This window comes from Hyalella azteca, unplaced genomic scaffold (assembly GCF_000764305.2).
Source record: "Hyalella azteca isolate HAZT.00-mixed unplaced genomic scaffold, Hazt_2.0.2 contig3349, whole genome shotgun sequence".
NCBI classification, from domain to species: Eukaryota; Metazoa; Arthropoda; class Malacostraca; order Amphipoda; family Hyalellidae; genus Hyalella; species Hyalella azteca.
In genome coordinates this window covers 299,072-311,743 of record NW_025933600.1, presented here as the reverse complement: position 1 = coordinate 311,743, position 12,672 = coordinate 299,072, and the positions used below count along the sequence as shown (strand labels likewise).

The window sequence follows — 12,672 nt, the reverse complement described above, 5'->3', positions numbered from 1 at the left end:
TTGCGCTAAAATTACTTTACATTTTCCTTTTAAAAATAAGTTTTATTACATCTCTTTTTTTCAAAATTAAAACAAAAATTCCTCGTCCAGGTTAATCCCCTGTACATTATGTCACGTGGAGACACATTTGACCACCTTCCACACATATTAGCGCCAGGTTCATAACATCCAAACCAACAGGAACAACCGAAGCGTCCAAATTATATGGTGTACATTGCGGCCCACCATGGCCGTCTAAAATGTATAATGTGCATTGCGACCTACCTAGGTTGTCAAATATATATAATGTACATTGCGACCTAGCTAGGGCGTCTAAAATATATTATGTCCATTACGACGTATACCAAGGGCGTCTAAAATATATTATGTCCATTACGACGTACCAAGGGCGTCTAAAACCAAACCAACAGGAACAACCGAAGCGTCCAAATTATATGGTGTACATTGCGGCCCACCATGGCTGTACATTACGACCTAGCTAGGTTGTCAAATATATATAATGTACATTGCGACCTAGCTAGGGCGTCTAAAATATATGATGTCCATTACGACCTACCTAGGTTGTCAAATATATATAACGTACATTGCGACCTAGCTAGGTTGTCAAATATATATAATGTACATTGCGACCTAGCTAGGGCGTCTAAAATATATTATGTCCATTACGACGTACATTGCGACCTAGCTAGGGCGTCTAAAATATATTATGTCCATTACGACGTACCAAGGGCGTGTAAAATATATAATGTACATGATGACTCACCTCCAAGCCTGACGACGGCGGTGGCCTGGGCAGCCTCATGGCTGGACTGTACCAGGCACTGGTACACGCCTGTGTCGGGCGACTGTACTGCGCCCACTCGCAACACGTCACCTCCTGAAGCAGCGCTGCCAGTGCTGACAACAAAAGAAGACAAAGGTTTTATTTTTATACGCGATAAAGATTTCAATCCAATAACAGACATGGGTATTAGTTCTTGCTAAACGAACTAGACTGGAATTAATATGTTTTATAATTGATTGAAGCATTTACATTTTACAACGAGAGTTTTTTCTTTTTCCTCTGCGCAAACAGTAAGATTCGCAAATTTCTACGTTGTTGTCGCAACTTAGTTGTAAGTCAAAAGTGTATATTGCGATTAATGGTACGCCCTCAACATGTAAGCAGACTAAATAATTGACTGCTACACTCACCGTGTAAGTTGTCCGTCTTTATACCAGACGAGCAGGTCCACAGGCGAGCCCGTCACGACACAGCGCAGCTCGAGCTCCTCGCCTGCGTCCACCTCCACGAACTCCGGTGACACCTGCTCGAAAAATTAATTTTTGTTCAGTACAATTTTTGTGTTCCCGTGCAATTAATTTATATTAAAATTTTGTTCTTGTACAATTAATTTATATTCAAATTTTGTTCTCGTACAATTAATTTATATTCAAATTTTGTTCTTGTACAATTAATTTATATTCATATTTTGTTCTTGTACAATTAATTTATATTCATATTTTGTTCTTGTACAATTAATTTATATTCAAATTTGGTTCGCGTTCAATTAATTTATATCAAAATTTTGAACCGGTACAATTAATTTATATGCAAATTTTGTTCTCGTACAATCAATTTATATTGAGCCTCACGATGACAAAGCAGTTCCATCTTATCTTATAATTCGTTTACAAGTTGTTTGTTTCCGTGTCAATGCGACTTGAATTTTTTCACCAGAGAATAATTTTGCACGCGTAATTAGATTCTTAAAATATTTTTGTCACAAATTTTGAGGACTGAGTTTCGTTGTGCTTCAAGTTTATTTATTTATTTATTCTATTCGATCGTTTTGACGCCCATTTACTGTGTTTAATTTTTTTTAACAGCTTGAATAATAATGTCATGAATAAATAACATAAATAAATATCATCATCTGCCGAGCTGAGGGAACCGAGAATAGAGCTAGCATTGCAATGAAGTAGAAACTCGCCCATTCTTCGCTAAGACGCAAGCTCTATTGTAAGAAATTTCAAACACATTATTCACAGTCGTCTGCTAGTATTGGAGCTTCGCTATAGCAGGATTCTCAAAATGCGAATCTATTGTTCGGATTTAGAACGCCATTTCAAATAAAATAAGACTAAGCTGTGGGATAACTTAGCAGGCAAAAAGTGCACAATTCCACGGCACACACCGAAACAATACTCAGTCACACGATGAAGCCCATTGGCAGCGTGGAAAACTCTTTTTCTTTAAGCATTTCTGATAGATTGTTATTGAATTTCAGAGGCAGCTTGAAACAAATTTTTTGAAGTGATTAGGTTAAAAAGGTTGAAGGTTAAAAATGACTTGACGGTTTGTGATTCGCTCCGACTGGAATTACGTTAAGTAAATTATAAAAAATTGTTGTTCACGGTGTAATTTCAGCTAAATTAAACAATTTGAGCCATCGACCCAACCCAATATCATCACAAATCACCGTCGAAAAACTAAGTAAGAAGTCTTATTCAATTCTCTTCTCAAGCAATTTTCGAATATTTCAGGTATAAATTAAAATGTTTTTCACCAAACTCGAGCTGAAAAAGTTTTTTCACTCAAATAAAAAATTACCAATACATCATTTTAATGTGCAGAAAACAATCCCAAAAATCTCTTTCGAGCCAAACTTTTCTATTAAACAAAACTTATATAAAACACGAGGCTCAAAACAGAATGTTCGAAAACAAGATACTTTTCAGGAGGAACTTATTAATGAGTTCGGTACCTGGACAACAAGTGGAGTGGTGACTTTAACGTAGGTGGTGATGGCCGCAGTGCCAACTGTGTTGTTCACCACACACCGATACTCTCCCTCATCACTCGTGTGCAGTGGTGCGATCTCCAGCAACCCAGGCCTCATCATCACACGATCAAGTGTGTTGTGGTGGTTCACGAGAGGCGAGTTGTTTTTGTACCACCTTTATTATAAGTACTTATATCATTAGCCTGATTAAATCACAATGAAGTTAAAAGTTCATCAATAATTAATATCCCCACTGAAAACATTTCGGAGGCCAGTTCCGGTTTACGTTGCTAATATTTGTGTATCTTTAGTCTACATTTGCATTTATCTACTGATTGTACTTGTATTCTCTTCTTGATCAGATCATAGCGTTGGTCTCCGAAACGTTTTCCGTGAAGATATCACGAATTTATGTGGCGTTTCTTTGCATTTAAATTTTTGGTGACAGTAATTATAGCAATTGAAAACCCAATGACACAATTATCATAATCATTGTATTCGATTTTAAGCAATATTTTTCATGGCTAACTATTGGCTACAAATTAATGTGATCATACAATTGTTACACCATGTATAATATCATGATATATTTTCATTCCTCAAGTCTGTATAATATCATTCCTCAAGTCTGCTTTTGCTGATTCTTAAGAGTATTGACCACGCTCTCGTAACAAAGATTTATTGAAGTAAACAGTATTCCTTAAATACAACTGAAAAATTATTAAAAATCATCTCGAAGAGGTCAACTTCCGAGGGAACTGAGCGCTCAATTTCAACCACTAGATATAAAATACATTATGTAAGTTGGTACCTTCTCATCCAACGTGTTTCCTAGATACTTCGCAATTGCTTTCGGTATATTCACTATTTTTTCCATTCATAACGAATTCCTTATACATCAAATGCACCGTTTATTTCAAGTTAAACATTGTTGTTAGTTTAGAGGGACATATGCTCTATATTTAGAAACTCAGTAATGTTGCGCTGTTGTTTTGAATTACACATGTATTACTGTTTATAAATCATCAGCAATTAATATACATCAATTAATTCTGGCGGTAAATTAATTCCAGTTCTTTCATCGTGATCCTACCCAAATTAATAAATATATAAATATATTTATCACTAAACATACGTATAGGTCGGGACAGGCCGGGCTTGAGCGACGCATGGCAGGCTGAGGGAAGAACCCTCGGCCGCGGTCACGCTGGAGCTCGGGGTGCCCGTCACCCGGGGAGCAGATGGCCGATCCGAGTCTGTGCAATTACGATTTAAAAACTCTTCATTTAGACGGAAAATGAATGAGTTAATGTTTCAAACGCATCTGTTCAAATAGTAATACAGATTAAAACATTCACGAGTTTTCCTAAGGGCAATTCATCTTTCAATGATTCATTGAATTGATCATCGGATGGAAGCTGATGATGTGTTTTCTGCAAGCTGTGTAAGGTCAAGTTGATGAGCGATTATTTTTTAACATTCCACACAGGATGCAGCGAAGAAAATTTATTATTACATGGGGGCCTATCTTCTAATCTAGCATACACTCTTCCATATTCAATAAACATTCAAAATATACGGGTGAATTAAAATAATTTGTTATTATCGAAAGTAGTTGTTTGAGTGCGTGTGTATGCCCATTATTATGCGCCCTCGTTTTCATTAAGCCTTGAGTCTAAAGCTTATAATCCCGGGGTGAAAAAAATCTCATAACGTACGGGGTTTTAGAGACCATCTCTCGCTTGATGGAATCAGGCAAGCGTGCCATAGCTTGATTGAATCCGATCATTTTAAAAAGAAAAGCTCGTCTAGGCGCAGAAGAGCGAAACATCCTCTCTAGAATGCAAGCATTTGAGAAATAATTCCAGAGATGTGAGAAATATTAGTGGAGCTTAGCTCTGCGAAGTTGTTTGCCACAATCTGATTAAATTTTGAAATAATATAGAAGAGTTGATGAAGCTCATTCAAGTTCGGCATTCTTCTGAAGAAAAATTGAAAAGAGTCAAAAATATGAGCGTAGCCAAGGTAACAAAAAAAAAAAAATACTTCCTAACAAGTCCACATGCAATTTTTCCCGTTATTTTGTAGACAGCAATTTGACTCGAATAAAAGTCGATTATTTAATCATTCCATAGACAAATTTCATTAATGATCTTTCTTCAATTGTGTCTTTCGAATATTAACTTGTTCTTCCACATTAGTAACATCTTACAAACCAGCATGAGCTCTGGCTTTGACGAGTCTCTGTCAAATATTTTCCTATTTGCTAACAACATTAGACTGCAGATCAGTTGGAAAATGCACACTGAAACCTCGCCCGTGACAATGATGCGGGCAGAGCTGGACACCGTGGTTACCCCTGAGATCATGTCAAACGCCTCACCCGTGACAATGATGCGGGCAGAGCTGGACACCGTGGTAACCCCTGAGATTGAGTTCACGGTCCGGCATCGGTATGTTGGACCGCCATCCGCCTGTACCACGTTGAACACCAGGAGGTCGCCTGATGACGTCATGTGGTACTTGTCGTCTGCAGAAATGGTAAACTTCATCGTAACCGGAAGCTATAATCGTTTGAATTTTTTCGTACTAATAGCAACATATAAATAATAAGGTGTCATCAATAATTTGTAGTAAGTAAGATCAGACACTGAAAACACATTACTGATGGCCATTGTAGCAAAGGAGTTGAACATTATCAATACATATGGAAATAAATAATATAAGCAGCAACTGTTGGACTTCTATGCCAATAATTATTGACCTGCAATTTCATCATAAATCCGGTGATGAATATTAAGTAAAACCTTTTCCCGCTGAACAGAATTACAATTAGAGAATTAACATCACTATCTTGGCTTCCGCTTATATATTATACGCATTAATTGAAAGAAATACTAACGCTTTTACGCCAGTCAATATTGCTTTTCTTCTCAATCGCACTCATTCACTCATTAAATTGACATTTCACGATTCTAATTTAAAACCAGGATTTATATCAAGCGATATCATGACATTTAATTTCCACCTATTGAATAGGAATGTCAACTGCTAAAATAAAAGGTCTCGAAAGTTGATGGGAAAAGGCCCTTAATTTGCCCGAAGTTTTTTGCTCACTTTTCACAATTCGATGAATTTGCACAGGCCCTGTATTCATCAGAACTGCAATGCGTTAGTCGAAAAACAAGCTGTGGATGACTGGTATATTTGTCTCACCGCCAAACTGTGAAGGCCCGCAGTATTTTGGTCACTTTTGACAATTCGATAAATTTGCCCCTGGTCCTGTATTCATTATAACTGCAATAAAAAAACAAGCTGAGCATGACTAGGATATTTGTCTCACCGCCAAACTGTGAAGGGACGACATTATAAACATCGTCTCTAACCCACGACGTTGCCGTGACGTAACCTTGGACGTACGGTGGCACGACACACGTCAGCAGAGCGACATTACCAGTAAGGGCATGCGCGTCGTAAGCTTCGACGTCGTACGGAGTTTCGATCACTAGAAAGAAATACCAAATTTTACTACAATTTATTCCTCAATGTAATGATTCAATAATGGAAAATTGTCGGATATTTTGCCGTACGTTTTTACATCGTTTCATTTGCTTTCGAGTTATTTGATCTTCCAATGTTGACAATTACATTTCCCTCTCTATTGCACTCCTGGTGATCTATATTCTATAGAGTTGGTTTTCATCAAAATTAAATTATAGGCAATTCGGTATATATATTTATAATTATAATAAATGTTCATCGGTCAGGAAAAATGAATATTTTTTTATCAATAATGTACATTTTAATAATTATAATGTATTTTCAGCGGGCCAGAAAAAATTAATATTTTGTATTTTTCAGTTGTATTTTATTTGAGGCTTAAAGGCGGGACGCACCAGCGCGCACGGCGACGGGCGTCGACACGACCACCCCGAGGGACGAGGCGAGGCGACAGGCGTACACTGCGTCGTGTACCGCCGCGTCGTACGCCTGCGATGGGAACGGCGCAAACTGCAGCGTTCCGTTGCTGTGCTCGGCCACCAACCCGCTCTGCAATGGGACAACTTCATCTCAATTGAGTGATGAGTGGGGGATAATGTTGACATTGATTGTATAAGTTTTCACATTGAAGACGATTGGATCATAATGATAAATTATCCATCATTTTTTTATTGCTACGCCAGAGTCTGTTTTTCTAAACTAAAACGTATCTGGAGAACATGAACACGTATTTTCAACTTTTTGAAAATTTCGTGTTCGATTCAAATGAACACACAGGTCGTGCGTGCCTCCTGTTTCTTAATAAGAAGATAAATTATCAATGGACAAGATTTGCAAATAAAATCAATTTGCTAAAATGAATTCAGTCAAGCCATTTGGAAATGAAACCTCAATACTTTGAAGTTTCGTAAACTCTAAATTTTCGTTTATTTTATACTGATTAATTCAACTCACAAAAATATTTTAACAAACAAGGGAACTGAAATGCTAGCCTTGAAATCTGAACATAAACAACTCACATTTGCCAAAGGCCTTCCGTCCTGGTAAGTCCAAGTAACTGCAGACAGCGCATCAAGCACTCGCATGCGGCACTGAATGCTGGCTCCCGTGCTGTTGCCGAACACAACTTTCCTAGGAGGCTTGGCTAACCATTGCAAACCACCATCAGTTCCTCTAATTGGAGACGATTTAGAGTCGAACTTGGTCGCCGGATCAGAACTTGTTACCGAGGATTGGTAATTTTGGACAGGGAAAACTTTATGACCAGCTTCAATGGCCCGGGCGAATTGTCCGGACCTTTGGTATAGACCGCGATAATTTTGTCCAAATGATTGATGTATAGGCGATTTAAAGGGGGACTTGAAATTGTAATGAAGGCTTCTGGGTAATATTTGATGCCTATTTGCAAGGTGAGATTGCGGGGGTTTATGGTGGGTAGGTCTTGAATAGTTGTTTGTCCACCGTACATTACGATTCGACGGTTCAACCTTGTCAGTGGAATAACTCCGGTCTGGCCAGCTTGCTTCATGGCCATCCAGGCTGCGTAATGACCTGCGGGCTTTTATTATGTGGTCAGTGGAAAACTGGAGGTTAACAGGCTTGTATGGATACCTAGTTTTTAAGTCCGGCGACAAGGAATTATTTGCACCCGATCCAACGTATGATATTGACGATATTGTTGGTAGCGGTGCCAACTCAGATTTATCATGACGACGAATGCTTTTCGAAGGCGAAGCATAAATTTGAGAAAGCTGCCCATTCGTAGATTGAAAAGACGAATTCCCTCCTTGACTGATCTTGACGCCGACATTAGATTGGTAGGCTTGGCTTCCTGTGCCATCTGTAAGGACACGGACGGAAACATGCATTAATTGTAGAGATACAAACATATTTTTTTGTTTCATTACTTGGTAACACATACTTCGATGTATCGAGGTTTACTAGAACAATAGAGGGTGATTCACGGAACATCCTGATTTGAAAGCTCAATAAAAATAGAACTAGTAAAGATGTAATTACAACCACAAATTTATTGAAAAATTCATTACCTGAAATTTTTGATCATTTAGTTTTAAAGATTATATCGGAAGAATGACCTCCCCCATTATAAATGAATTCAATTAGACGATTTTTTAAGTTCCTTTCAACTTGCAGAGGCATATTGACTGGTATGTTGGCAATGGCTTGGCGTATGTTGTTCTTCAAATGAGGTAGAGTTCTTGGACAGTCATTGTAAGCAATTGATTTGTGATAACCTCGTAAAAAAGTATACGGAGCCAAATCGGGTGATCGGGCAGGTCAAAGAAGGTCACCTCTCAAATAGATGAGGCGCATCCCGAGTACGGAATGCTCGTTGAGTAGCGATAATGGGAAGGCCATTAGATAAGTACGCCTCGACAGCAAACGCACGCTGCTCACTTGTCCAATGAATAGTTGCAACTGACTAGGCGGGACAAAAGACTTCAAGACCTGAACTTTCATATGAAATGCCCCTTCTTTTTCCTAAAACATCTAGGCTGCTTGGTGCATAATACAAAATAGGAAGTTTTCGTGAATCACCCTGCATACTCTGTATTGTGTGCTGAATGAACATAATAGATACCCTAAATTATTAGTAAAAATTAAGAAGTGCTATAATTATTAAAGTATTATAAGTAATAAGTGCAATGAATTTTTAATTTAGGTTTCTTCTATCATGATCGTGAATTTTTATCTATGTCATGATAAATTTTTTATCGTGATCTATCTTTACGATCGTGAATTGTTATTTAACAGCTTAAATTACAAAATTTACTCTTGCCAAACGTATAACCAATTGAAGAAAAAGCTCGTATAGTAACTTTAATTATCCATCCAACGATGCTATTGCGCAAAAATCACGTAAGTATATATTTATAGGCATATCTTGTCATTTTAATGCGGGCAAAAATAAGAATACTCACATACACTCATGAGTTGCATCAGCAAACAGATTGCCTCTTTTCCAGTGAGGCCAAACATGGTTTCAATTTATAAAAAGTCTCTAATATCATTATCAAATAAACAAAAACTTGTCGCTATAAGAGACACCAGTTAGGTCTCCTCAATTATCCAGTTCAGGGAGGAAAATAGAATGGAACCCTTAAGATGGCGAACGCAGTGGCTCAGATGGTCCAGATGCGCATTAACACAGCGTACGCATTCCTGAAAGCAAAAAAAGTTCATATTATATTCGATTCCACACATCGATTGCGAGTGGAAACTTAACTTAGTTAATTCCAATGCATACAAGAAGCAGGTAATGCCTGAATTAACATGGCTTGTACATAAAATGACGAGCCATTATCAGCATACACGTAAAAAGCCTCCTGTGTCTTGCCGTTAGTTAATTATAGGCTCCGTATTTAACGTTCATTGAGCGTAATCTTCAATGCGCTGCAAGATTCAAAGCTTCAAAAGACTCAGAATCAAATTAATTATCACGTAATTATATCTGGTTTAGGTTTATCTCCCATTAACTAATGTTCTCTGGCAGAGTTGTTCTTATTACTAGAATTTGAAACAAGAACCAACACAAGGGGCCACAGCTATAAATTAAAAAAAAATGCGGTGCAACTTATCCACGCGACAACATTTCTTCTCGCTTCGAGTCCCCGACATGTGGAACAGCCTCCCTGAAGATATTGTTGACGCTCCGAGTATGAACGCGTTCAAGAACAGACTAGACAAGGCCATGCATGAGCATATGTTTAGTCTTAAAATGTCTCGTATCCTACGGAACAACTGAAGTCTAGAAGCGATTTTAAATCTGCCGTCTGTTGAAAAGATTTGATCAAAAGGCCAGTCTAGTCAAGAAAAGCACAAGAATCGGCGACAGACCTATCCAGGCCTATTCTTTAATGCCGAAGATACTATACTATACTATACTATACTATACTAAACTAAACTATACTAAACTATACTATACTATACTATACTATACTATACTATACTATACTATACTATACTATACTATACTATACTATACTATACTATACTATACTATACTTTACTATACTATACTATACTATACTATACTTATGTCACGCTTTACTAACAGCCGGTAAGAGGTTTGCTATGAGACCAAGATCGACTCTTTGTCTTGATTTGAATATTAATATTTAATTTGATGTTCTGTATTATCATGTAAATTTCGATTCTCCCTTCTTGTCATTCAAATCATTATAACGATATTAATGCAATTAACAATTAATGCACCTCTTTCGTAAACCAAATCTCGTTCTTGAAAAAAGAATGCTTGAGGAAGAGAGAAAAATGCCCTATGTATAATAGCATAGTATAGTATGTAATATACTATAGTATGTAATAAATCTTTACGTAGATGCAGCGATTGAACCAGCCTTTACAACCACAAATTGTACAGGAAAAAAATTGTATTTTACAAGCTCCTAATATTTCAAAGTAAATATATGCAGGGAAGTGTGATCATTGAGGCAGTTGAGGTGTGTGGTGGCGAGATCATCATGAAGGTAATGACAGCGCTCGCTCCTCGTAAGCTTGTAAACAGGAGGCTGTCGAGTGGACCTTTATGCGCTGTGCAGATTTAGCTTGTAATCTCGTCCACGATGATCGTTGTAATGAGATGCGATCACGCATGCGTGGCAGCCCTCACATCAAAGCGTTTCATGGGCCAAAAGGAACACAACTAGGATATTTCAACCCCTGAATTTTGTCGTCACTGATGGGTGATTTGGAAAACTGTTTTGATTTAATACTGAGCCCCTTTGAAGAATTGTTTAAGATTACTCAACAACATTGCGCTTTATTCGTTTTTTTCAAGTAACTGCTACATTTCCCATATATTAAATTGGACTGAGGATCGAGCCTCCTCAATAATTTTCATACCGCCACAGAATAAAGCAAAACCAACCGTCTCCTAATTGCATTATTTTCGACGTTCTGTCATTTATTTTTTTCTGAGATTACATTCTTTTTGTTAAGTTAGGAATATGAATTTATAGATATATTAAAAGCTCTACAAAATAGATCAAATAAATTTGATACAGTATCTTTATATCGCAGCGATATTTCATGAGAAGCAATTGATTACGTTTGCACATTGTATCACCCTAGAGGCATTTGAAACAGGGGCCAAATAACCGTAGCCTGCAACTGCTTGGCCTCGCGCCTTTTACCGAGTCATTTTATGAACACCGAGGGACCGGCCATTTTTATTGAGCAAATTGTCACATAGCTTCGCAAGACTGCCACGGCAATAACCAGCAGTTCGTACCAACTGTGCAATGCCAGCACCACTTGGCAAATACAGTTTTTCCACTGGACAATTATTTACAAACGCTCGATTACTGTAGAAACTTCAGGATTAGCGAAAATACTCTTAAACAGTAAATATATTTATTTTTATGATATCTTTAAGAAATTATTTATCCATTACATACAGACAGACAAATTTATCCATGTCCGTGTGTCTGTCTGTCCGTCCGTCCGTCCGTCTGTCCGTCCGTCCGTCCGTCCGTCCGTGACCTCAAGTTTTCGTCGACGAGAAAATGCGCTCTCTGTCACTCACTGCTGTGAGTACTGAGTTATATTTTTTATATCATGTCTTATGTTCACATTATAGTCTTGCATTCCGTTGCCTTTTTCATTCGACTCTAGTCGCCTAAAAAACACTGAGCATTAGTCAAGCAACATACATTGATTCTCATTAATTAGTTTTGTACTAACGACCGAAATACTTGGATTTCCTTCTGGAAGTTTCACATTTTTCCAGATAAATATTGTCCTCTATGAAATCTGGCATCGATACTATGTGAAACTGCATTGAATTTGACACCCGCGTTAAAAAAACGTAAAAATTAATTTTCGAAATGAAGCTGTGAACTCAATTGAGTAAAAGATCCTAAGCTCAGAAAGCAGGATATGTGGAAGACTCGTTATCGAGCTCAATTTTCAACGATGAACGAAGACATTAAGATCTTTTTTATGTCAGTTTAAGACTCAATAAGCCACGTAATGATGCAAGGTTACGAGCGATACGACGCTTTCCCTATCGCATCTGAGAAACTTTACGGAGCATCAGCTGACTCAGTCGGTCGGGTTTTTATTACTGCTTCCACGCATTTCATTGTTTTAATATTATTGAAAGTTTGAATATTCAAGGAAAATATACATTATAATGTTTAATGGTGACAATGTCACTATGTTTGCAGAGTCCGATTGATTCATATAAATTTGCCTAAATATTAACGAGTATGAGATTTCCTTAATTTATAGACTGTGCTTCTTTTGAACATACCTATATTTTAACGACAGGTTGATACCTAAGACTCTCAATGCAACCGTATTGATTGTCTAACAGTCACATTCCTTCCGAATTAAACAAATTGTTGGACATCTAAGCTAGTGA

General features: G+C 37.5%; 1 protein-coding gene across 1 annotated transcript in view; it reads right to left on the bottom strand.

Moving 5' to 3' along the window:
• Positions 1-9,252, bottom strand: part of LOC108667774 (Down syndrome cell adhesion molecule-like protein Dscam2) — a 33,263-nt gene extending 24,011 nt beyond the window's left edge. The window contains exons 1-9 of the mRNA XM_047879571.1: positions 9,209-9,252; positions 7,286-8,106; positions 6,662-6,815; positions 6,109-6,270; positions 5,149-5,295; positions 3,901-4,021; positions 2,748-2,940; positions 1,195-1,307; positions 764-897 (exon numbers count right to left, since the gene is read on the bottom strand). Of these exons, the coding sequence (XP_047735527.1) occupies positions 764-897; positions 1,195-1,307; positions 2,748-2,940; positions 3,901-4,021; positions 5,149-5,295; positions 6,109-6,270; positions 6,662-6,815; positions 7,286-8,106; positions 9,209-9,227 (1,864 nt within the window). The 5' untranslated portion in view covers positions 9,228-9,252. The remainder of the gene's footprint in view (positions 1-763; positions 898-1,194; positions 1,308-2,747; positions 2,941-3,900; positions 4,022-5,148; positions 5,296-6,108; positions 6,271-6,661; positions 6,816-7,285; positions 8,107-9,208) is intronic.
• Positions 9,253-12,672: the final 3,420 nt, after the last annotated feature.